The 24258-nt window shown below is 39.2% G+C and overlaps 4 protein-coding genes across 5 annotated transcripts; 1 reads left to right on the top strand and 3 right to left on the bottom strand.

Annotated features, from left to right (window-relative positions):
• Positions 1-1663: 1663 nt before the first annotated feature.
• cracdla (cracd like a) lies at positions 1664-8779 on the bottom strand. The gene is made up of 10 exons (XM_034213719.1): positions 8695-8779; positions 8055-8075; positions 7066-7210; positions 6816-6951; positions 6584-6724; positions 5242-5496; positions 4181-5162; positions 2991-3889; positions 2195-2315; positions 1664-2099 (listed from the first exon to the last, which is right to left on the bottom strand). The coding sequence occupies exons 1-10, from the start codon at positions 8777-8779 to the stop codon at positions 1909-1911; spliced, it is 2976 nt and encodes a 991-aa protein (XP_034069610.1). The 3' UTR covers positions 1664-1908.
• Positions 8780-12238: 3459 nt separating this feature from the next.
• mitd1 (MIT, microtubule interacting and transport, domain containing 1) lies at positions 12239-16444 on the bottom strand. Of its 2 annotated transcripts, none has more exons than XM_034213794.1 (7): positions 16141-16444; positions 15294-15398; positions 14918-15054; positions 13463-13549; positions 13050-13165; positions 12824-12884; positions 12239-12728 (listed from the first exon to the last, which is right to left on the bottom strand). In XM_034213794.1, exons 1-7 carry the CDS (start codon positions 16283-16285, stop codon positions 12633-12635), a joined length of 747 nt encoding a protein of 248 aa, XP_034069685.1. In that variant the 5' UTR covers positions 16286-16444; the 3' UTR covers positions 12239-12632. The 2 variants fall into 2 exon arrangements, with proteins under 2 accessions (XP_034069685.1, XP_034069686.1); XM_034213795.1 differs by having other exon boundaries at positions 13050-13162.
• A 508-nt stretch (positions 16445-16952) lies between these two features.
• Positions 16953-20617, top strand: mrpl30 (mitochondrial ribosomal protein L30). The gene is made up of 5 exons (XM_034213809.1): positions 16953-17287; positions 17907-17993; positions 18333-18479; positions 18664-18737; positions 19278-20617. Exons 1-5 carry the CDS (start codon positions 17252-17254, stop codon positions 19408-19410), a joined length of 477 nt encoding a protein of 158 aa, XP_034069700.1. The 5' UTR covers positions 16953-17251; the 3' UTR covers positions 19411-20617.
• Positions 20208-23887, bottom strand: txndc9 (thioredoxin domain containing 9). The gene is made up of 5 exons (XM_034213808.1): positions 23793-23887; positions 22100-22296; positions 21536-21654; positions 20936-21190; positions 20208-20840 (listed from the first exon to the last, which is right to left on the bottom strand). The coding sequence occupies exons 2-5, from the start codon at positions 22271-22273 to the stop codon at positions 20726-20728; spliced, it is 663 nt and encodes a 220-aa protein (XP_034069699.1). The 5' UTR covers positions 22274-22296; positions 23793-23887; the 3' UTR covers positions 20208-20725.
• Positions 23888-24258: the final 371 nt, after the last annotated feature.

The following is a 24258-nucleotide window of genomic DNA, read 5'->3' as shown; positions in this document are numbered from 1 at the left end:
CTTTTTCAGAATGATAAAATAACTGACAACTGTCTGATATCTCCAATTATTATCTGTATGCATTGGTGGATAAAGTAGCCCAGAGAAGAAACAATGCAATATTGTTGAAAAAAATACTCTAGTTCAAGTATAAATCCTGCATTCAAATCCATACAATCCAATATTGGTATCAACATATACTTTAAAATAACTTTTTCAGAGTAATGGCCTATTTCAGAATCATATATTTAATTACTGGGTTGTGTTCAATTATGTCATAATGTGTTCATTGTAGCTGATAATGGTGGCACTTATTGTAAGTACTTTTTATACTGCTGCTGATATGATGTTATGATATTATGATATAATGTGGAATTATTTATAATATTTATTTATCAGTTGATTTATATTTGGTATTAGCTTATGAACACGCAGTAAAAAAAATGCCTGAAAATTGTAGTTAGTACAAGAATTCATGTAATTAATTACATTTCACCACTGCCCATTTGTTTTAGGCTCAAATCCAGCTTGGCCAATGTTTCGATCATTTTAGTGATGTTTAATTTATGCAATGCTGACTTAACAGTTGAATACAATTATATTATAATAATAAATCATCTGTGCCACACTCAAAGTAATCAATCCGTATAACAGTCTGCTTTAGTGTTGGATTAATAAATACATTACATTTTTACATACTGTACATTTTCTCTCAATATTATTATTTATGCTTGCATTTAAATACACTTAATTATAAATGTTGCTTCAGCACTAGTATTATAATTCACTTTCTTTGCTGTATATAATAGTTCCTATATTTGTACATATTTATTATTTGTATTTGTTCCATCATGTTGTTGATTAAATCATACATTTTTCTATCTTTTTTTCTGTTTTACTTTAAGTTAAATATATATAGAACAGTATATACATTCTGAAATGGGAGTAACTGTAATGTAACCCCAATATTTTCAGATTTTGATATATTTATTTATGACTTTGCTACTTACCTTTTTTATACTCAATATCTACTGGATTTCAGGGAGGAATATTTTTACTCCACTACTTTAATTTCATATATGGTTACTATAGTCTTCAGATTAAGCTTTAACATTCAAAACCCAAAATTAGCCTATAGGTTAGCTAGTGATTCCTAATCTGAGGATCAAAGATAAATCTGAGGAGTAACATCATCTAAGGAGTCGTAAAAGACATGTTACATAATTAGCAATGACGTAATTATTTAGGAAATATTTCATAATAAACCGTTCACAGCCTACAGTATGTCCCCAATACAACACAATGGTTCCTAAGTAATAATTAATTTGAGCACCCATTAATCCTACCAATCAGTATAAAGTAGTAAAATGATTTCCAACTTGACCAGTTTAGTCATTAACATACAATGACTTTAACTAACGGAGTGAATATTAGTTTGCTGAGGCTGCTTTTAGTTAAGACCTGGATCTGGTTTGCAGAAGTGGATGTCCCATGATAAAGCTTAGTATTAGATTTGTGCCAAGTTAACACAAAGTCAAAAGCTGGATCGAGAACTTTAATCACAAACTCAAGGTCTTAAGGAAAAACAATAACCACCACCAACCCCCCACATAAACTCTCATGTTGTGTTAACTCTCCTTTACCCTCTTCCCTTCAGTGACAAATTACACACAAAAAGGGAGCATTAGTATCTTAAATTATTTAATGTAAACTGTTAACATGCCGAATCAGATACATCATTAAGAAATACAATTTATGGTGATGTGCTTGTTGTGGAGACTGATTATATTACATTTCAATAAATTCTCTGTCTCTTAATTTAACATTAACACTTAACAAATGAACACACACACACACACACAAACACAGAAATGAATCTTTCTGATAGACTAAACAGATATACAACATAACAATATTTCTGTTTCCCTCTCACTCCATGGACTTGTCACTCCAGGCCATTGATTTTCTTTTGGCCAGCTCCATCCAGGACGGCTGGCCGCCCCCAGACTGCAGCGCAGATGGCAAAGGAGGCGACGATGAGGGCGATGAAGATGTCACCGCTGTTTTCCGCGGCCATTTTTCCTCACGAGGTCTGTCAGGAATATTTGCCGGACTTGACTCTGAAAGGAAAAACTTGTGTCACATTGCTGCTCATGGATTCACTTAATACTCCCATAAGTATTACTGCAATTGTAATTATATTGTGTCAACACACCTGCAAGTTTTACGCCTTGTTTTCCCTCCTGTTTGATGTCTTTGCTTAGAGGCGTGGTTTTCACTGAGGCAGGGGATTCACCTGATGTCTGCTCCTCTGTTTGAGCTTTCTTCAATTCCACCTGAGGAAAACAGTGAGTTAGACCACCTGCTCTGAATGACCTATCAGCCTAAAACAGGAGGAGTTAAACAAGTAGTAAGAAGTGATATTTAAAATAGTATTTTTTGTCAAGATATCCAATGAAAAGACCAAAACCAACATCCTTCTAACAAACAATGCATCTTCTTTACACTGCAGCATAAGAGAATTGTTGCCTTAAAACTGTTGAAACACATAAATGAGCAACAACATTGCAGTGGCTGACATATTCCCTAATTAGGATGAACAATGTAGTTAAGTCAAACACACACAATGTCCTACAATGGGAATACTCTCTGCAGTTGCACTATTTACTTCCATTTGAGTAATGTTGCTAAAAACTACAGCTGTTTAAGGAGGCTACTTAGCCTTTGTTAAATCATACAACTGTATTGGTGACCCCATTTTTAAGATGAACATCGTCGAGTGAACAAAATGCCTTAAGTCTAAGTGCATTTGCGTACTAAGCGACTTTGATTACCTAGGAAAGCAATATATTAATTACATTTATTATTATAACACTTGAATCGAGGTCGGAGAGTATTAATAGAAAGATTATCACACTCTTGGTTTTTGATTGTTCATGGGATTTGTTGAGTATAATAAAAAAGATTATCTTTAGCAGTATGAAAGGCAGCTACAAAGAAGTACCACAAACCCCCTTGGTTCCAGGTGGAGTGGTCCACTCTGCCCGTTTCTCCAAAAATGCTGCCTTCTCGCTCACTGCCCCGGCCCACACTGCCCGTCTTCCTGACTGCGATGGACCCTCCTTCTCCTGCACGGTGGTCTCTTTTTCCCCTTTTCCCAAGGCAGAAACCGGAGGCGAGGCTGAAGCCGATGTAGAAACTGAGGTTGATTTGAGATGGTTGGCAGCATTAAGACCTCGATTGCTCCAGGAAGGTTGCCGCTGAACGGAGGAAAGGTAAGATTGTGCGAGGGACTGTGTGACGTTCCCCTGTGTTAACTGAGAGGATGTCTCTGTTTGTGCAGAGGAGTGTAAAGGAGACTGGGCTGTCCTGGTCTGCACAGCAGGATGAGACGCTGACTGAGGTTCACTGGTTTGTTTGGCTGTTTGTGGATCTTTACAGGTGTTGGACTGAACAGGAGATATCTTCTGTTGTGTTGAAATCAGTGACGGTTTCCCAGTCTGTGCGTCACTTCCACTTCTCCCTGTTTCTGCCTCAGTTGGAGGTTGGTTTGCAGCCTCGAGTGGTGTTGTGCTTTGTTGTATTTTTACAGTCTGTGCTTGTGTTCCACTCTGCACCTCTGTCTGAGCTTGAGGTCCAGGCGCTGTCTGCCCGCCTGTAAAATCCCTGGGAAATCTGTTGGTAAAAAGCTGCTGTATGCTCCTGGTCTTTTCCATTGCCAAGCTCATCCAGGACACATCAGATGAGGCCGTTGGGGGGGCGGGCTGCGGCTCCTGGGGCACAGGGACGACAGCTTCAACTTCTTTTAGATTTGACGAGGTTGTCTGGATTTCTGTCGCCACGATGCGAGTATTGCCGGTAGATGGAGGGTTGTTCTTCAGTGGAAAAGTGAAGCCAGACGAGGCTGGATCTAAAGAGTGACACAGTTCAGTTAGACACACTGGGTCGGCTGCACTGTTAAAGTTAGAGTGGCCTTTTAATAAGTTCAAAGGTCTATTGTCATCAGTGCAAATCTTATCATTCTAGTGTGATTATTTACTATGTGCATGTGTGCACTGTCTTACCTTATATGGAACGGAAAAAGGATCGCACAGTATGCAATAAGGCAGGGTCTATTTTGTGTGTGTGTTTTCTAAGCTTAAACATCTTCTGTGTGGTAAACTTAAAAAAAATAAAAGACAAACATTTCTCGTAGACTCACCTGATGGTCGTAGGTCTCTTATTTCTGGTCTTTTAGGTCTGTCAACCTGCTCCTCACACACTGGTGGAGTGTTGGAAGAGGCGTCAGACTGAATTTTCCTGGAGCGCAGTTTAACCCCAAACGCCATCTTTCCCTCGTCATCCTCCACCTCCCTTGCTTCCAGCGCCTCCTCCACCACCTCCTGGCTGCTCTCAACTTCCTCCACTTTGACAGCGCCTGTAACTGTGGTCACATTTGTATTAGATGGTGTCACTGATTCCACCTTTTTGAGGCTGTCCCCCCTCTCCCATGGAAGAACCGGGCTTTTGTGTACACCTGCTTCCTGTCTAAGTCTTCCCACAGCCCCTTTAAGTTCTTCCTTTTCCTTCATGCTTGAAAATAATGTATCCTCTGCTCTAATGTCTTTCTTCTGCTGGGCTTCTGTGTTTTCCACAAAACTGCCTGACCGGGGTCTCTCTCCACCACGATTTTTGGCGGTGGTGATGGAGAAGTGGAAGGAGCCGGATCCTGGGGTGGGTCTCTTTATTCCTCTTGTGATTTGTGACTCACTTTGAAGCTGCTGTTGAACTGTGGGGTGCTGGTCAGATATAATCGTATTTCTCTTGTCATGGGACAGTAGTTGTATATCTAAGTCCTCTCTGCTGTCCCTCCGTTCTGACTGTATGAAGGATGAGTGTGGCCGTTCGCTGGGCTTCACATCCGCTGATCTGTTGGGTTTCACTCTGAGTACCTGGGAGGGTACGAAGGGCAATTTCCCAGGAAGCTCCTTTGGGGAGATCGTCGGGCTGGGTGATTTGGATGCTGCCTCCGATGGTGCGACCTCTGGGGATTTTGAAGGGAGAAGCTGGGATGTAATGGGAATGACATCCTCTCCTTTTTCCAATGTCACCTCGGCTTCAGTTATGAGCTGCTGTGATTCTTCTCTCACAGACTCAGGGTGGTTGATGTTGTTCAGGGTGTGTAAGTGAGATTCTGAGTCATTCTGCAAAACATGACATAGAAAGAGTATAAGGAAAATGCATGAAATGTGTTTCTCTTCTGGTGATAAAATGTTGACTCACTGAAGGGAGGGTCTTCTTGGTGCTGGCTCTCTGCTTCCTGGGCTTGATGGACATGCGGTGGCGGGCAGCAGAGGTGTCCAGGCAGGGGGTGAACTGGACTGGAGAGCTGAAGTCTAACGGGGTCTCAACCACAGAAGGAGAGGAAGTGGGGGAGACAGAAGGAGGAAGAGGGAGGGAGGGAGTCAGGAGCACTGATTTGATTTGTGAAGGTTTGGGGATGGGGGAGAGCGGACGAGAGGATGGCTGAGATGCAGTCTGAAAAGAAAGAATAATCATAATATAACACTTCAACAAAAGAGGAAACATGAAGACATGTAAAAAAGTACAGAACATGTATAATTGTTTTTATTTTAACAGGATTTCTAATTTATTCTATTTACATTTTAGGCTCGATTCTACATTAACTGTACCAACTAGAGAAGACAAAGCTACTAAAAACACAGCAAAGAGCAACACTGTTACACTGTTTCAAAATGTTCATAGTCTCTGGGTGATTTTCAGTCTATCCCACTTGGTCCTGCTGCTGTAAGTACTCACTAGATTCATCTCCGTCTAAAAATAGTCCCCAAAAAATGCAATACTTAGCAATGTAAGCAATGCTAAAACACCGCAGTGCACAGCTGTTTAGGGATTACCGTGCATAAAACGTAACTCTATGCGGCCTATTTTCTAAGATTTGCACCGTGAGCTTGGTTTGGGCAGAATATATTGGGAGTCGAACTAAAGCATTGTTGGTTTTGGCTTTTTTAATATTTTTTCTTGATTCATCTTCTAACCTTTATCTTAAACTAAACTCAATCCTAATCTCAGACTTAAATCCCCAAGAATTTAGGATTGGAACATTTCACAATTCCACACAAAGAAACAAACATACACACATTCACACAAGTGCTGCATTTACGGCAATACTGTATGTTAGCATTAATGTGTTTACAAAGTGAAAAGATGATACTTGATCCAAAATAGTTGGTGAAACGTAAATAGCAGCGGAGTCTGATTGATAATTCTGCTCAGGAGTATTTCTCAAAATCATAAAATAAAAAATACACCCTGAAATTGGGCCAAATGTCAGAACATATGTCCATTACAGTTTATCAAAATCCAAGGTGATGTTTTTCAGTTCAAAGGATAAACCGTTTAATATAATATGAAACAGCTGAAAGCAGGAAATCTCCATATTTTTAAGAATCTGAAATGAAATCTCCTGCACTTTTGGCATTCAAATACACAAATTATCAAAAAGGTTTTGCAGTTATTTTCCCAAATACTATTAAACTGAATTTGCTCTGATTAAATAAGCAGATACCTGGCCATGTGTCCCTGTAGTGGGAGAATGAGTCACCTTGCTGGGGGCTCCTGAGGTCTCAGAGGGGCTGTGGGGAAGACTTTCATCCTCTGAGCGGCTTCCCACATCCTCTGGACGTCTGACTGGCACAACCAGAGGCGGCGGACCCAAATGCATCTTCTGCTGCTGAAGCTTCACCTGTGATACCAGAGGAACAGGTGCTTTTTCTTTTAAACTGGTAAAAGATGGTAAAGATCCCCAAAAAGTTTCCTATAGTAAAATACTGTACCTGCAGAGCTTTGATCTTGCTGTGGACGTTTTCCTGCGATAAGACCCTGGCTGGCTCAGCGTCTGTCAGGACGTCATCAGCCAGGAAGATGCTGTCATGGGACAATGCCCGAAATCCCATGATGCCCTCAGAGAATCTGTGACAGCAAGAGGGGAAGAACAGGGGAAGAACAGAAGAAGAACAAAGGCATAGAGTCAGGACAGGTATGTAGCTGAGAAGCAGAAATTGACACCGTCTTGTAGACACTCACGCCAAATCTTCATCAGACCCGAGTCCCTTTCCTGCAGTGATGTCGCTGGAGGACTGGCTGAGCTTGGCCTCGGCCTCCCCCCCTCCTCTCTTACTTTTCCCGAACAGACGGGTTTTCAGAGACTTGAGTTTGGACTTTTTACGCCCTGATTGGGATGAAGACAGATCCAGGTCACACTCACACACATGCAGAACTCACAAGGTATTCTCCTCTCTTTTTTAATTGCTACATCAGATGCATGTCATTGAGTATAAATGGTCCTCGGATTGTGATAGTCACGTGCAGGGGGCGGACTGGCCATCTGTAGAATCTGGAGAATCACAGAACGGCCGGTCGTCATGGGCAGTTGACGGCCGGCTCGGCTCGCTCACGGCCGGCACCGCCCCTGTGTGTGCCGGCCGTGAGCGTGTGTTTTTAAACGGCATCATTGAAGTACCCCCCCCCCCCTGTTGACAATTCACGTGGGCCGGTCTGGGTGATATTCCAGGACTGATTTTTTGTCCCAGTCCACCCCTGGTCATGTGTCCTTTATGTGGTTAGCTATTCTTTTTCAAAGACTTGCTTTCTTCACACTTATGGTGAGAAGAAAGCAGGTCTGAATCTGAATCCACTCTATGTCCAAGTCCGTTTGCAAATACAAGGAATGTGCTTTGATTAATTAGTGCACAAGATAACCATAGATATAATAAAAAAAGTAAAAAATTATATAATAAATAAGAAAAGCAAGTATTGCAAAAATCAAATAACTAATAATACATATAGAGGAGACGAGAAATATATTAAGAGTATGAAAATATACTGTAAAAATATGTACAATATATCTGAATTCATTTGTGAAGTGGTATTTTTGTGCAGAAATGTGCGAAATTCTCCAAGGCAATTGCAAAGGAATGAATAAAAGAACATACAGAGAGATATATACATATAAAGATATGCAATAATGTAACACATCCCACTCTTTTGGAAAAATGCATGACAGATTATCTTACCTGGAATATCCTCAGTGCTTTCTTACTGTTTCTCCAGAGAAATACTCCATCTGTCTGATCACTGAAATCAGAGACGACAGGAATACTCCGACTCAGAAAATGGGAAGAAACCAGGACAACAAAAACCTCAGGCTAACACTTTCTAGAAGCCGTTGTCACATGCTGGAGGGCAGGTTGTGGTGTGAATACTCCAGTGTTCCCTGGCTCTTAATGCACTCGTGTGACAGCCTGAAGGAGAGAGTCTGGACTCGCGGTTCAAAGGTTTATTGGTATTATCAGGAATCTTTACTGTAGCTAGGTGGGGCGTGCTGAGCAGCCCTTATAGTCTACAATAAGTCATAAAAGAGGTTTTGATCGGAGGAACAATGTAATTGCAAGTCCATAAAATGCAGTTACATGAAGAAAAAACACCCTATGTAGGTTAAAGAGCAAGTATTAGGATTTGAATTACAATAGTACATATCACTCATAAAGCAATGCAGCCTGGATAATGTTTCGTAGACAAAGCAAACACTGCAATCTCTCACTCAGACAGCGTCACTTATGCAAAACTATGACTGACAAACATACATATTGGGTTTATGTGTTACTCAGTGCAAGGTGCTTGTTTTATCTTCGTTCCACAGGCTTTGTTTCGCACCCTGCTCTGCCACTAGTGTGCCTTTTGAGTCCCACTGTTCTCTGTGTCGCCGAAGAACTGCTAACAGAGTGATCCTGTACAGCATGTTCGCTTGATAAGACAAGATGTGGCAGGTTATGGGTAAACATGCAAAGTCCACACTTCCTCTCTCCTATCACCTGCTCTCACAATACAAGCACACCCTATTGAAAGGGATGTAAACTACAAAAAAAGTTGCATGTGACTTACATAACATGTGAACCTCTTGTCCTATAAATACAACTTGTGTGTGTTTTTGATGGTGCTCATGAATCATACCTCAGACTTTGATCAAGATACAGCCCCAACAGAAACAACGGATAATCCAGTGGATTATTGACATTGCACAGAGATCCTTGTGAGATTTCACAGCACCATAATCCACAGCTTAATCATAAACGCCCCATGCCAGGTATTCACATTCACAAGGGAAAGCACTTCTCTATTCAAGGGTAAAACACACATTCCCACATCATTAAGGTAAAGGAAAAATAACTTACCCAGCGTCTTACAGCAGCACCTCTGCTTCTCTTCCTCCTCTCTGGGCAGAGTTGTCTTGTCGTCTTTGTCCCTGTCCTAATGTTTAAACCTCAGGCTGGAGTCGTCCCCCATCTGCAGACGGAGGGAGATGCGGAGGGAAGGGAGCGAGGGAAGGAGAAAGGACAAGCAGAAAAGAAAGGCAGAGAGAGAGAAGGACACTCCATGACAGGGTAAGCAAATGCACAAAGAGAAAAGAGGACAGAAGAGAATAAGAGAGGCCGAGCGAGAGGGGGAGAGAGAGGGATACTCTATTACATTAGTGGCACACTATGGCCCTCTGCGCTAAGCTCCTTATAAAACGCTAACCTGATTTTAGGCCCAGAAATGAGAGTAGAGGGAAAAAATAATAAAGCTCCAGTAGGAAAGAGGACAGGCATACAGGAATACGGCTCAGAGGACTGTTTACATATTACACTGGGCTGCTTACCCCCCCGGGCCACCACAGAGACGAGCCTGTGTGTGTGTGTGTGTGTGTGTGTGTGTGTGTGTGTGTGTGTGTGTGTGTGTGTGTGTGTGTGTGTGTGTGTGTGTGTGTGTGTGTGTGTGTGTGTGTGTGTGTGTGTGTGTGTGTGTGTGTGTGTGTGTGTGTGTGTGTGTGTGTGTGTGTGTGTGTGTGTGTGTGTGTGTGTGTGTGTGTGTGTGTGTGTGTGTGTCAAAATAGTTAAACATTCAAATAAATACCAACCAGGAATGAGCCATCTCTTAACACTGGAGAGATGCAGAGTTTTCTTTCAAACACACCAAACATTAAATAATATTTTGTGATATTGTGCATAGAGATACTGTATGTGTGTTTTTATTATGGATGTCAACACAAAATAGGACATTTGCAAATGCATTATATTGATGTGTGTTGCATGATAATAATACATTTATTATATCAAGTGCTTTTACAGATGCTCAAAAACACTTAACATAAAATAAAAGTCGCAGAGGGCCAAATAAAAATCAAGCTAATAAAACTAAATTTAACACGGGAACACACACAATATAAGCCAGTCCAAACAGGTGAATACTGGTCAGTGATTTGAAGGAGGGGGAGGTCGGTGCAGATTTTTCCATTATGTATTTTTATTGCTACCTATTTATTGATTTATATTGTCCTACATGTGCTCTGTTCAAAATACAAATCTCTTTTATTATTTTAGATACAGTATAAGGACTTCAGATCAAAATGAGCTATTAGCTATAATCTGGCATGTATCAGAGATGTATGTATTTGTATGCATTGTACTTGTTCAACAAAAGAAAGGCATAATAATAATTTTAAAAAGAAGCATACCTTTATGTATGCCCTAAATCCAAAAAGCATAATACTCGAAGGAAAAATGATACGTAAAAATGGGTCTTCACTGCCTCGTTAAATGCCGAAAATAACCTTTAAAAGAAATGTCCCTTTCTTTAAAAGAGACCAAGATATCTCGCACACACACCGTTTCCTAACATTACATTGATCCCAGTGTTGCTACAGTGAATGTGCACATTCCCACAGGAGGGTTTCAGAGATGGCAGCACTATGTAGGCCACTGGGCTACAACCAGAGAGGGGGGGGGGGGGGGGCACAGGAAGAGGAGACCTTCATCCACATTGTGTCTGTGTGTGAGCAGCTCCTGATGAGGCTCCTCATCCCATAAATCCTTATCTCTTCCTCTCAAACATAAACCCAGCCGCTGACATCTGGATTACATGCAACCAACCACATGTTAACACCGTCACCGACCTGACATACACAGTCTGGGATGGGATTTATTTGAGGATTTATTGTCTGTAATCTGCACATAAAGGACAATATGTATGCAAGTGTATCTTATTTGAAGTGATAACAGCTGATGTGGTGACATATGAAATCTGTCTGCTCATTTACAGCAGAAACAGCTTCTTTTGTCCTCTCTTATAAAGTAATACAAGTAGAGACATCCACGGTCATCTGTGCTTCCCTGACGGATTATAAAGCGTCCCCTCAGAGCCCAGATGAGGACCGGGCATGAAAACCCAGATTAAGGCCGATAGATAATCCGATCACGGCGCTGTTTGAACTCTTGTGTGTTTCCATTCATCCAAACAAACAGTTTTCCATGAATATTTAATGAGGGTGTTTTTTTCTTCATAATTGCTTTTTTATGGGGGAAATATTATGTCATTAAAATGTCATTAACTCAACATTAATCCTACAAGCTACACTGAACAAGTGATTTACACACAGACAAAGCTGGACTAATGTATTCATAATTATTGTTTTTACTATAACAGTTAACTACATTTCAGTTGGCTTTTCATTCAACTGATTAAAAACAGGACTTTAGCAGTTAAATGGTGGTATATAGACTAAGTAAACAACGGACAACTGCCAACCAACCCCTGAACGTTTTACAGAGTGCAGCGTTGGAGAATACAAATAATGTTTTTATATTAGGCTTGGCTACCTGATACATTTGCTGCATGAAGGATTTGCATATTTCTAGCAGTTTGAAACAATGGTTAATGATATGATGTTATTTCAATGACTCAGTGGTCATGTTCATTCTTGACCTAGTGAATAGTTCACAAACATGGAAGAGAAGTCCAATAGTAGTCTGAATAATGCAACCTTTCTATGACACTCAAAACTCAATCTCCCATGCACCATTATTTTAAAAGACGTATTGCAATACAAATAATATCAAAATAAATCATTAATGTCTTTAGATTTGATTATTTAGATTTGTAGGCCTACTGATATATGCTGTGTTTTTATGTTACTTGTGTATTTAGTGTTTGTTCAATAATAAATGAATCCAAACTCTTAGATCAAGTTTGACTTTCGACTACATTTTTATAAAGCACAAACTGAATTAATTATTTGAACTGAATAAACTGCTGCAGCTTAATCAGGTTTGTGGTAATCAAGATACTTTTTTTATATGTATGAATATATTTTAAATGTGATATACTTTAAATACAGCTACTTTAAAGCTTGATCATGATTAAAATAATAAAACAAAGACCATTTTAAATAATTATAAAAGCAGTTTTAATTGACCTTTTCCACCAGATGGCAGTATGACGTTCTTAAAAAACATTTGGTAATAGAAGAATTAAAAGTGTTTTAAAAATGTAAAGAAAAGAACCAGAAAAGAACCCTTTAAAGAAAATAATATGTTAACAGGAAAACAAAGTATTTGGCAACATTTGACAGCACAAGTCTGTGATAATCATACATGATCGTACAGAATTAAAGACATGTCAGTGTGACAAAAGCATTTTGTAAAACCTGATCAAAATGGCTCTATAAGGCCGATCACATCACAAGTATTTAAGGCAACTCCAAACCCACAGCAGATGTGTCTTTTGGGCAGGTGAGTAAATTAAGATAGAAAAACAGTTTTTAAGATGTTTGAATCTCATAGTGTTTTTGTGTGTTTGGTGTGAAAAATATCTACGCTGGTCTCGTGGCACTGCCGGAGGTCGTAGTCACAATAACCGATAGAGAATCGACCCTGGAGGATAAGAAAGATTCACAACAAGTCAGCGATGTGATTCTGACAATGGCATTTAAAGAAAAGGATTCATATAAACTGTAATGACGTCTCACCTTAGGTCTTTTGAAGTAATCCAACCCTCTGCCTATCTTGATGATCCAACCATTGTCAAACCTAAAAAACCCAAATATGTTTTTGTTTACAACCAGAAAATAAAACAGCAATCATAGAGAGTAGGGAAAATAAATCCTAAAAATATTGTTTTTTAGATATTGCAAATTGAAAACTATTCTTAGCTTATAATGTGTTTTGTTAATGTGTAAAATCCTTGAAATGCACCTGATCTCCCTGTCGTGTATGGTGGAGGAGTACTGCAGATCCAGAGTCACTCCCTGAGCGCTCAGACTCTCTTTGATCTCAGAGAGAGCACCGCGCTGCTGCCCGCTATCCGCCTGCTGGACAGGACAAAATGGTATTAAAACAACAGCACAAAGGGACCCAGACACCTACAGTATACAAACTATTTTTACTGACTGTCAATGTGGGAGGAGCACAGGTGTTGCTGAAAACATTCATTACAGACATAAATCATGGCTTATCACAAATCAAAACGGTAAGAGGAATTTGTCTGGCATTCATTTATTTATTTAGACCTCTGCTACTGTGCCAAGTCATGTGATTATGTTGGAAAAGGGCCAATGACTGCTATTCATTTACTACACTTTGTGCGACCATATTGTTTCAGAACCAACCTCGTCCTGGGAGGTGAGCAGATGGACCTTCTTCACCTTGCAGGGCGCTTTGAGCAGCATCTCACAGAACCGCAGGAAGTTGTACAGCTGAAAGGGAAGCAGTTTTACTTTGAGATTAAACTGCAGTGTTAATCAATTCAATATGAAGATACACAATGATTTTTTAAATGTACAAAATATATAATTCTTTGAAAATTCAAAATGTAATTAACTTTAGGAACAGTTTAAGTATTTTGTGTGTTGTGGGATGTAGGTTAATAATACTAAATACTGGTGGAGAATTTGTATACACCACTTTCTGTGTGAAATTAATATAACAGTTTCGATTGAAATGATAACAATACGATTGCATAACAAGACGATAAATGATCCTATTGAATAATTGCTCATCCCTATTTGTAACCCTATTAACACATCCTAAGCCCTAACCAACCCTAAGGCCCTTATTATATAATATTATTTTGGCACTGAATATTTACATAAACAAAGTTAATCTTATTAATGCCATACAGTCAGTATGTCGTTTTTTGGGCTGTAGTGCAGATGCTTTCCTTAAAGTGGTTATTAATCCAACACTGTATACATTAAATGACTTAAAGGAGACATCCGGTTATTACCCGTCCCCTTGTGTGTTATGAAGGTTTTTATGCATGTACACGGTCTGCAGAGTCAAAACCCCTCAAAGTACACCCTGTAGCGAGTAAAACTCTAACACAGAAAATACCTCCCCAAAACGCCTCGTTGGAGATTTCTCATGTTCTTCCTGGACATTGTGACGTCTGAACACCCAGTAGCCACGCCCAGAGCTATGACCAGGCTGATTGGTCCAAATTAACCAATCCACGGACTTCCTCACACACACACTCAGTGCAGGCAGCTCTGCTGATTTCTCCTCCCTGGCTGCAGGCTGATAACAGACAGTTGGGATGGCGGCGAAATTCTCTCTGCAGACCCATTCTCACAGCGTTGATCAACCTTTTTCTTACTCAATATCAAGCCACACTTATTGTTTTTACTTCGGCTGTGACTTTGTGTGTGCTCAGGATGAGTTTGGCTGTGTTTCGCTGTCGCTAAACAAGGAAACCACACCTCCACGGAGCTCAGCGCGATTCACAACGTCCCGACCAATCAGAGCACACTGTGCTCACAGGGAGGGTGGGGGCTGGAGCTATTGGAGCTACAACGAGCCGTTAAAGGCAGAGAGTGAAATTCAGTGAATACATGTAGTTTACAGAGATGCTGTATGAGAAACCAATGTGAGTTTGGAAAATTGCACAATATAAATCTATTCTAGTAGACCTCAACAATGGAATTATGATCAATGGAAATGGCCATGACATATCTCCTTTAAAGATCATGTGTAGAATGAAAAATCTGAAGTTGCAGCCCTTGAATAAACGCAAATAAACAAAGGCAAATCCAGCTTGACGAAAATAAAGTAATGTGAGATCTCACTTGGTGTATGTGCCGTATGTAAGGGTCTTCCACCCAGACCTCGGTGAGGAAGCTGCTCATGTAGGGCTTGAACAGAGACTCGTAGCTGTGACCTGTCGCGTCCTCTGATATCCTGATCTGCTCGTGGTATTTCCCATCTGACAGGAGAATATAGGCAGTTAGAGATGGCACAAATAACCCAATGCTATTTACCGCTCGAATATGAATGCATTGTCAATAAGATATAACTTTAACAATTCCCTGACATTATAGCTGTTTGTAGAGCAGGGTTCATATATTCATAAATGCATTTCTGTTAAATGCAATTATCAAAAAACAAGGTGGTCAATAGACTTTACAGCAGGTTCATTTGTGTTTCAGTGGTTTTGTTTCCTACCTTCTTTCAGCTGGTTCACATGAGATTTGATCTGCTCTGCTCGGTCCATGTAGCCCTTTATCTTCTCCCTGTAGTGACCTCGCTTTGAGTCATCTTTCACAGAGGCTGTCAGGGGAGAGAAAACAAGAATAAATTATGATTTATGTCTTTTCCATGCTACATTACCTCTACTGTACTCATTATTAAGATATTAAGACAATGGGCCCCTGGGTTAAATATACGCAAAAGGCCCCAACACTACATATGAGAAGGACATAAAGACGTTATAGTTTGTTTGCCTCTTTTTGTTGTTCCTTTTGTATATTAAGTCACTTATAGTTGTCTTGTGTCATTTTGTAGTCATTATGTGTCCATGTGTAGTCTTTTTGAGTTACTTTGTGGTTGTTTTGAGTCTCTATGTGTCTCTTTGGGGTCGTCTGTTCCACTGTGATAATATATATTCATTTTGTAGTAGTTTTGTGTCTCATTGGGGTCATTCAGCCCCTCTTGGTTGTTGATTCGGTGTAGTCATTTTTTGCCTATTTGTTATCATTTTTACTTGATAACAGGCCTGTATAGTATCTAATTGTTTTTCTTCCAGCTTTGTTGTCCTTTACTGTCTTAATAATTCCTGTATAAGTTTATCAAGAGATGCCAAATAAAAGTCAAAATCATTGTATAATTAAGTACACAAACTGGGCCAACAAATATGATTCTGATTTAGTTTGTTGGTCATTTTGATTCTCTTCCTGGTTGGTATCTGTCTCTTGTCCCCTACACACCGGGCTCCTAACCCTGTAGGACCGTGCTGCAGTCAATACTTTCCTTTACATTGCATTTAATGTTATGAATAATAATAATAAAGCACCTTTCAGCACGTCCATGAGCAGCTGTATGCCCTCCTGGTAGCAGACCAGAGACTCTTGGAAGCGGCCGCTGTGGTCCAGCTCCACGGCTCGCTTCAGGACGGAGATGGCGGAGCTCTCCATCCCTGACACGTGATTCTGGCTCATTATTCTGTTTATCCTTCGTGTTTTCCACAGTTACTAGAAAATTAAAAGTGGATTCATGCTTTTAAAATGTCAGAAAAGTCTCCAAAGGAAGCGGTACAACCGTCCCAACTTGAGAGCTACACAGGTGCGCCACAAAAATAGTTCCCCAGAGAAACATCATGGTGGAATAATGGTCCATAATAATGGTGTTTAGATGGGTGCAGCTTTATCAAAATACTGCAATTAAATACGACTACGCAACTGTATTTTAAACTGATCTTGTAAAATGTAAATCGTTTATCCTTATAATTGTATGTGAAGTACAATTACAACTTCCCTAAGACTATCTAGGGATTGTATCTTCCAATATTCATTGAAATACATATAGAGGAATATCTTACTTTGTTATTTTATTTTAAGTTATGTTGTTGTTATCCTGTTTTTTTCTTTTCTTATATATTTGCCCACATGTATCCTGTTTAATTTGACAATTCATTATTAATGTATAAATGGTTTGAATTTATCACAAAAAAATATTTCTATTGCTGTTATAATCTGAAAATGACTTTAAACCAAAAAGGGAATTTAAAGGATATCAAATGAAAACTGTTTTAGTTATATAATTATAGTAATACAAATAACTGTAGGAACCTTGATCGGGGAACATTCGCTTCGTCGGCGTAGTTTCAATGTAACTCCTCGAAGCTTCCGGTGTAGACATCCATGGAGGACATAACTGTCATGACAACAACGTGACTTACCGTTTGCGTTTCTTCTTCAGCTCTTGAATCAATGTCGTCGGTTTGAATTCAGTGAATATAATGTGAAATTAGTTACGTGTTTATCCGTCGCGTTCATTATCGTTTGGTCTACTCTGCGTTTAGCAGGGCTGCACGGTAACGTTAACCTTGGCGTGCACCACAGTAGTTTAACTAACTAGTGGCTGTCAATTTAACCGTCACTGTCACTAAGGCTACCGAATTAAAGATGTCGGGGGTCTGTCGTGGTTTGAGCTCAGTGAAGGTAAGAAGAACATCTTGCAGTATTTCTCATGTTTCAAACTGACCTTACCTTAATGCTTTCTTTACTTTAAAATCAGGACCTCTCAATGTTGATACTGCCAGGTTGTGTTCTATTGAAATGTTCTTTCTCTTGATATAGTAAATGTGGTCAAAAATCCAGAGTTTCACAATATATATAAGTTTTGTTCAATATATTTTTCAACTCTAGCAGCCAAATCAGAATTCCTTTATTCGTCCCACAGAGGGGACATTTACATTGTTTTAGCAAAATTAGATAAAAGATAGACAACAAATTATAATAAATTACAAAAAAGGGCATTCATATAATATTTAAAATACTTACTTAGTTATTACAATGTATTTACAGTACACATTTGGGTAGAAAAGAAGCAGCAGCAGTATTTATAAAATGCATTAAATGTAACATGTGGTAGAAGCTAAATGTAATATAATTTATAAATGTATATAGCAGCTACTTATCCAAACAGTAAGCACATTGGTTGACAAATGTATATAGTCTCATCTCTCTATATGTGTGTTCTCCTATATCAGGAAATACATGTGCCTTTTATCCTCAGCCACATTATTACAGTCTGCTTTAATGTTGTGTTTGTTCACAGCTCCTGACAGAAGCTACACTTTTGCAGCGTTGCCCATTATTTGTACCGGCACGCAGCAAATTCACCAAAGCAAGAGTCCCCAAAGAGGTAAGAATCAGATCGAACACCAGAGTTTTGCAGAATGATTTTTAATACATTGCTTATTTGTTTAGGCATGTGTATCATGTATGTATAATCTCAACTAAGATGGATCCATTCTATCACCCTAACATTTGGCCCTGTCTTGCAGAGAGGCTTTGTTTTCAATTCATTTTAATACCCGACTCATTTTGGTTAATATTTGTAAATTACGTAAGGTAGAATTAAGTGCATTTATAGCTCCGGGACCCCCTGAGAGATTAATCCAGATATTAAATATATCATGATGCCTTCATCTTCATAATGAATAAAGCATCACTTCAACTCATTTGGGTTTTTTCTTCGCAGATTTTTGAAGAGAGATCAAAAGAGCATGACCGATATGGAGGAGATCCAGAACAACCTCACAAACTGCACATCGTGACACGAGTCAAGAGTACCATGAGACGACCGTACTGGGAGAAAGACCTCGTGAAATACCTGGGGCTCGAAAAGGTGAAGCCTTTGTTTTTATCTGTTAAAAAAATGAGGGAAATGTTTTGTAGAACACGAGAGGAATTCGTATTAAAACAATAAATCAGCACCTCTATAGGAATCAGACAGTGTCTGCTTGAACCTTGGAGAGCAGTAAAGATCCTTTGTTATGATTTGTTGCACTGACTCTGCTCTCTCTCTTCAGGCTCATACACCTGTCATTCACAAAAACACACCTGCCGTCAACAACCAACTGAAATTTGTCAAACATCTTGTGAGGTAATGTATCTGTCTAAAACTCAAGGCTCTGCTCATCATTGAAGCTTACAGATAAATAAAATGTGATGACATAAGACAAGTAGATTCATATCCACGGTTTGTACAGTCGTGAAAGTTTGAAAATTATACATTTTAACTATTAATTTGAATGGTTAGGATTTTATTCTTGAAGTTGGATATACTGTTTGAAAAATGCTTGATTCTCGACTTAATGGTATTTCATCCACAATCACTCGTGTAAACTAAAAGCACTTTCTATATTTGTAATGGAACAATCGGGGTCTTTGTGGAGAGGTTAAGATAGAGCTTAAATATTCAACATAAATGAAAAACAGCTTATGAAATAAACAAAGTAAACACTAATTTTTCAACTTAATTTCCAATCACATTGTCACAATTGACATGCAACGATGAAATCACAGTCTCTGCACCTTACCCTAAAAAGTGTCTGAATTTGAAGCAATAAGAACCATTTTGAATCAGTTATTAAAGTCTGGATCTTAAGACTGTTTCTTGACCCCCTCTCCGCTGGTCCTTCAGGATCCAGCCTCTGAAGACGCCCTACGGCCTGCCAGCTGAGCAGGACATGGGAGACACTTACATCAACACCAAAGGAGAGCTGATCGTCCACCGCCTCCTCCAGCCTGCAGACCCCAAAGCTCTCAAATCCTAGCTCCGCTTCCACATCATGTTCATTCAAAGTTCAATTGTTCCAAAATATCATGAAATATCTTGTGCTCCATAGCTTCCTGTTCTGGTTTCACCACAATGAGCAAAAGGAATATGGTTTAAACAGTTTTTGTATTTACTCAAATGTCTATCTAAATATTGCAAGTATGCAACAGATGATGGTTCAAATTCTAAAGTAAACATGACTTGTTAAAACACATAAATTAAAAGCCTTTTGAAATGAATGTTTCCTTTTTGCTTGTATTTCAGAGAAAGTCATTTCTCACCTGCTGGAAATGTTTCGATCAAGTTTCAGCTCAAGGGTCCTCTCACAGGTTTTTACAATATTGTTTATTGATCCTGTTGCGAGAAGCTCCTTGATTTTCTTTGGGAATGTAGAAAAAAACATATTTAAAAAAAAGTCTAGTATGGCATTGGGACAGTTTAAGTTGGTACGCAATGGCTGTTTTTCATGCATCACTGTCCTGTTGCTCATGTTAAGACGGTTCTATTTACGTACATTTATATTCTTATTGGTCATTCCAGTTTAGTGACATGTAATTCTGTTATCCCAAACCAACTATGATCAGCCAGCGTAATGGAAGACACCTGAATCACACTAAAGGGTTATACTCCCTGCATTCATCTTTTCCAGGAAGAATAGTCAAACGAGGTACATTGCAATGCATTATGGGAATTGAAGGATCATGTTTTAGTAGGGTTTTTACCCATACTAACTTAGTGTGCTACAATTTGCTACATCAGTTTCTCACACAGAATAACAAAATCCCAGAGGCAGACATTTTTAAGTCATTTTTATTAAGTCCGCATCAGTCAAGTCGAACTCCTGCTACAAGTAAATGTGTAAAAATGTTTTCTGACGCTTTTGATTATCTAGGTAATTCTGCATCATGTTTTCCGTTCTAACGTCAGACTCACAGAGGAACAAGGAAACACAGGAGAATCAGAGCAATGTGAATGAGAACGCCTGCAATTCATGAGGAAGCTTCAAGGTTTCAGTCACTGAGAAAATCAACACCAACACGTGGGAGATATTGGACCAATGGCTGGCTCAGTGAAGCTTTCTGTATCAGCTAGAAGTTTCCATGTTATTAAAAGGCATGTTTGTCATGTTGATGTTATTCAAACATGGAAGGCAATTCGTTAAAAAAAGCTGAAACAAAAGATTTTATGGAAAACATTATGAGACACGATAGAAGTAAAAATATGAAATAGAATAAAAGGTTAAGTCACGGAGAGGACAGGAAAAGTATAAGCTGAACGTTTATTAAAAGAGAAACGGGATGAGTCGGAGCTTTTCAGTCAGAGTCTGAGTCTGAGTCGTAGGTTCGCCCTCGGATGGTTTTCTTCTCCACCTTTGTGAACTTAGTGCCCGACCTCACCGGTCCTGTAGGAGGCTCCATCAGGTTGCCACTACAACAGGAGAAAAGGATGACGCGTGTGTTTTTATCCACTCATAACTTTGATTCTGTAGCTATAACGCATGCTAGCTGAAGGTGGTATCTCACCTGTAGTTGATCACATCCGCACAGCCGAGTCTCCATTCCAGCATCTCTGTGGAAAACTCGTCAGTGTTTCCCAGGTCGGTGAATCCCACCACATAGTCCTTTGTTTTTCCGTCAATAAGCAGGCACATGGTGGGAATAACTTTGATCCGCAGCCTGTCTGTCAGAAACGGGGCCTTATCCACGTTCAGTGTGATGAATTTGGTCTCAACGTGCTTCTTTGCCAAGATGGTCAAGTGTTTGTCGAGGATCTTACACCTACACGTAGGGGACAGAAGAGTTTAACAGCCGGATGACAACGCACAAAGTTACTGACATTTAAAACAAAGAGGAGACCTAACATTAATTCAATTCAAGTTTATTTATATAGCCCAAAATCACAAATCCTATTTGTCTCAGAGGGCTTCACAAGTCAACAAACACAATTGGCAAAGTAAAACAATAAACGTATCTTATAAGATCAAAGTGAAAATACCAATTTAAGAAAAGAAAAAAAGTTATAGCTGAACCAATTGAATGGTCAAAATAAAACTAGAAAAACATCTTAAAATGGTACACCTCAGTCACTCCATTGATGTACATATACACCAGCGATGGACTGACCTGAAGGTGGAGCCTTTGTAGAAGTGGCAGACGACGTTCTTGCTGTCTTTGACTTCGCCGAAAAAGTCTTTCTCACTGGAGATCTCTCTGTACTCTCCGTGGCCTTTATTCAACCACTCCTTCAAAACAAGAATACTAGGGTGAGGAGCAGAACACTGAAATAGTGTTATACCCCCCCCCCCCCCCCGATATAAGATCCATATATAATCCTGCTGATTAGACCAACTCCAAAACAACAGTTAGTTTAACAACAAAAACAATGCTTCTCAGCGTGGTCTTTATGAAAAACTCAAATACTTTTCTGAGATTCTGAGACTTGAAGGGCTCTGAATAAAACTGATGACAAGCAACAGTTTAATAACGTCTCTGTGAAGAAACATGTTTCACTGATTTCTGATTATCCAACAATGTCTTTCTCACAAGTCCACACAACTTATACATATTCCACAACCACCGTCCGTCACCCTGACATTTGGATTTCTCAAGGCTTTTTGGAATCATTTGGCATGATATATATACACACACAACATAGGTTTAGTTTGTCTGCCCTTAAGAAAAACATACCTGCTTCTGTTTCTGGGCTTTCTTAAGCGCCTCTAACCGCCTCTCCTTCAGTCTCTCCAAATCATCTTCATCAATTTCATTCAGTTTGCTCATCTGTGCATCCAACTTCTCCTCCACCACCTTGGCGGTCTGCTCCAGAACCTTTGACAGGATGTCCATCGATTGGTGGGCCATGGTGGCTCTGTGTGGATGTCTCTCTGAATGTAGGGAGGGAAACAGATAAACAATAAGACGAGATTACATTTCTCCTGTCCATACCGGCCTACGACGTGCCTCAGTGATACAAAAGAAGAAAACTATAATATACTACACTCTGTTTCGTGTTGTTAAATCTTTAAGGTTGTTTTCGGGGCTGTTTGTGAGGATGTTGAATAGCATTTTGCTACACTGAAGTCTGTTTCTAATATTGAGTCTATCTTCACTGACCCGTTGGATATACTGTTGAATGACTAAACAAAAAGTGAACATAGGAACCATCATGTAGTTGAAGTTTTGTAGCTGGTACTGATTCAGCTAGGTGTATCTAATAAACTGTAATAAATGCCTGCTTGTCAAATGCCCTAACATGAGCAACGCAGCATGTAATGGTGTCCACCAGTCATTGAGGAGAAACAATATACCTAAAGTCACAGTGTTTTATGTATAGTTTAGTTTGATCATGTAAACAATTCAAATACCTAAATAAAATATCTGTGCCAACAAAGCTTTAACAGATGAATGCTTTATGAAGGCACTCCTGGGCTCTGTGAAATGCCTTCATGACTTAAAGCATTCGTCTGTTTGCATTTCACATATTTATTGCGACTATAAACAGTATTTTATTATTGTTTTTACTATATATTCAGTTTTTAGCTCATCTTAGTCTAATTTGAGATTTTCATTGTCATAATTAAACTACTGCGCATATGACAATAACACCTTTGAATCTTTACACACGTTATAACAAATAGAAAATATGTAAGCAACAATGGCAAATGTAATCCAGGTAACATATCCTTTCCAGACTCAAATAAACCCTTAAGAAAGTTGTTGACATTTGATCAAACAACGGTAGCAGATGCCACAGACGACAGAACGGTGCTTCTCGTTAAATGTCGCTACCGACATAGACAGTGGTCCATTGCACCATGGATGTATAAAGAGAACATTGCATTGAACCTTGAGTATATAACAAGTGAAGCATTGAGGGTCATTTCCTTGACATCCAGAGAATTCAAACAGCTGTTATTATGGTCGCCACATAAATAACTGCTGGTCATTTTAACCAATTAGAAACCTGTCGAATATAAAAGACTGTTCGACCCTTTGTGACAACTGGGCACACCTTCTTTTCGTCGCTTGGTTATTCCCAATAGACCTACGTGAGCTCCATTACAAACTTGGTACAGTTTGTCAATTTCTGCGACATTTTTTAGCTTTAGCTTACTGTGCAGCCATTTATAACACGTCTGTCAATCGATGAATGAAGCTAACAAGTGGATATTTTCTGCCAGTCATTAACAAAAAACCCAGACAAATGCGTGTGTTAGCATGCTAAGCTAGCTACCGTTGGCCATGAGTTTCATAGATGTACACACTGACAGGGATATCAGAAAACACGTCACACGGGTGTAAGATAAAATAAGTCAATTATGTGTTGTGTTGATAACAGTGTGCTAATTCATAACCTTAATGCTGTTAAATTATCGGTTACCTGATCAGAGCTGATACTTCAGTTGAGCGAAATGCGAACGGTTGCTGAGGATATGACGTTACACCATATCCGGTTGACGTTATACTACATCCGGGCATTTCATTTCATAAAATAACGCTTTTTTAATAAAGCTATGTATTTGTATTATATTTGCAATTATCTATAGTTTAAACATGCTTTACGCTTATTTATTTTAACTCCTAATTTTAAAATAAATTATCAACAAAGATACATTGTGTTGATAGTTGTTCTAAGACGCAAAATGTAATTGTATTATTAATACTGATAAATATGTTTACATTCAATAATGGAAAACAAACTTTTATATATTGGCCACCATAACCATACAAAAAATAAAAATCTTGCAAACATAATGTCGATAAGAAGGTGATTGTTAAGGGACATTATTGACCGTTAAGTGTTTATTGGCTCTAACATAAACAATTCTGCATGTTTTCAAATTAGT

The sequence above is a fragment of the Gymnodraco acuticeps genome, unplaced genomic scaffold (assembly GCF_902827175.1).
Source record: "Gymnodraco acuticeps unplaced genomic scaffold, fGymAcu1.1, whole genome shotgun sequence".
NCBI classification, from domain to species: Eukaryota; Metazoa; Chordata; class Actinopteri; order Perciformes; family Bathydraconidae; genus Gymnodraco; species Gymnodraco acuticeps.
This window is presented reverse-complemented; position numbering and strand designations above follow the sequence as displayed.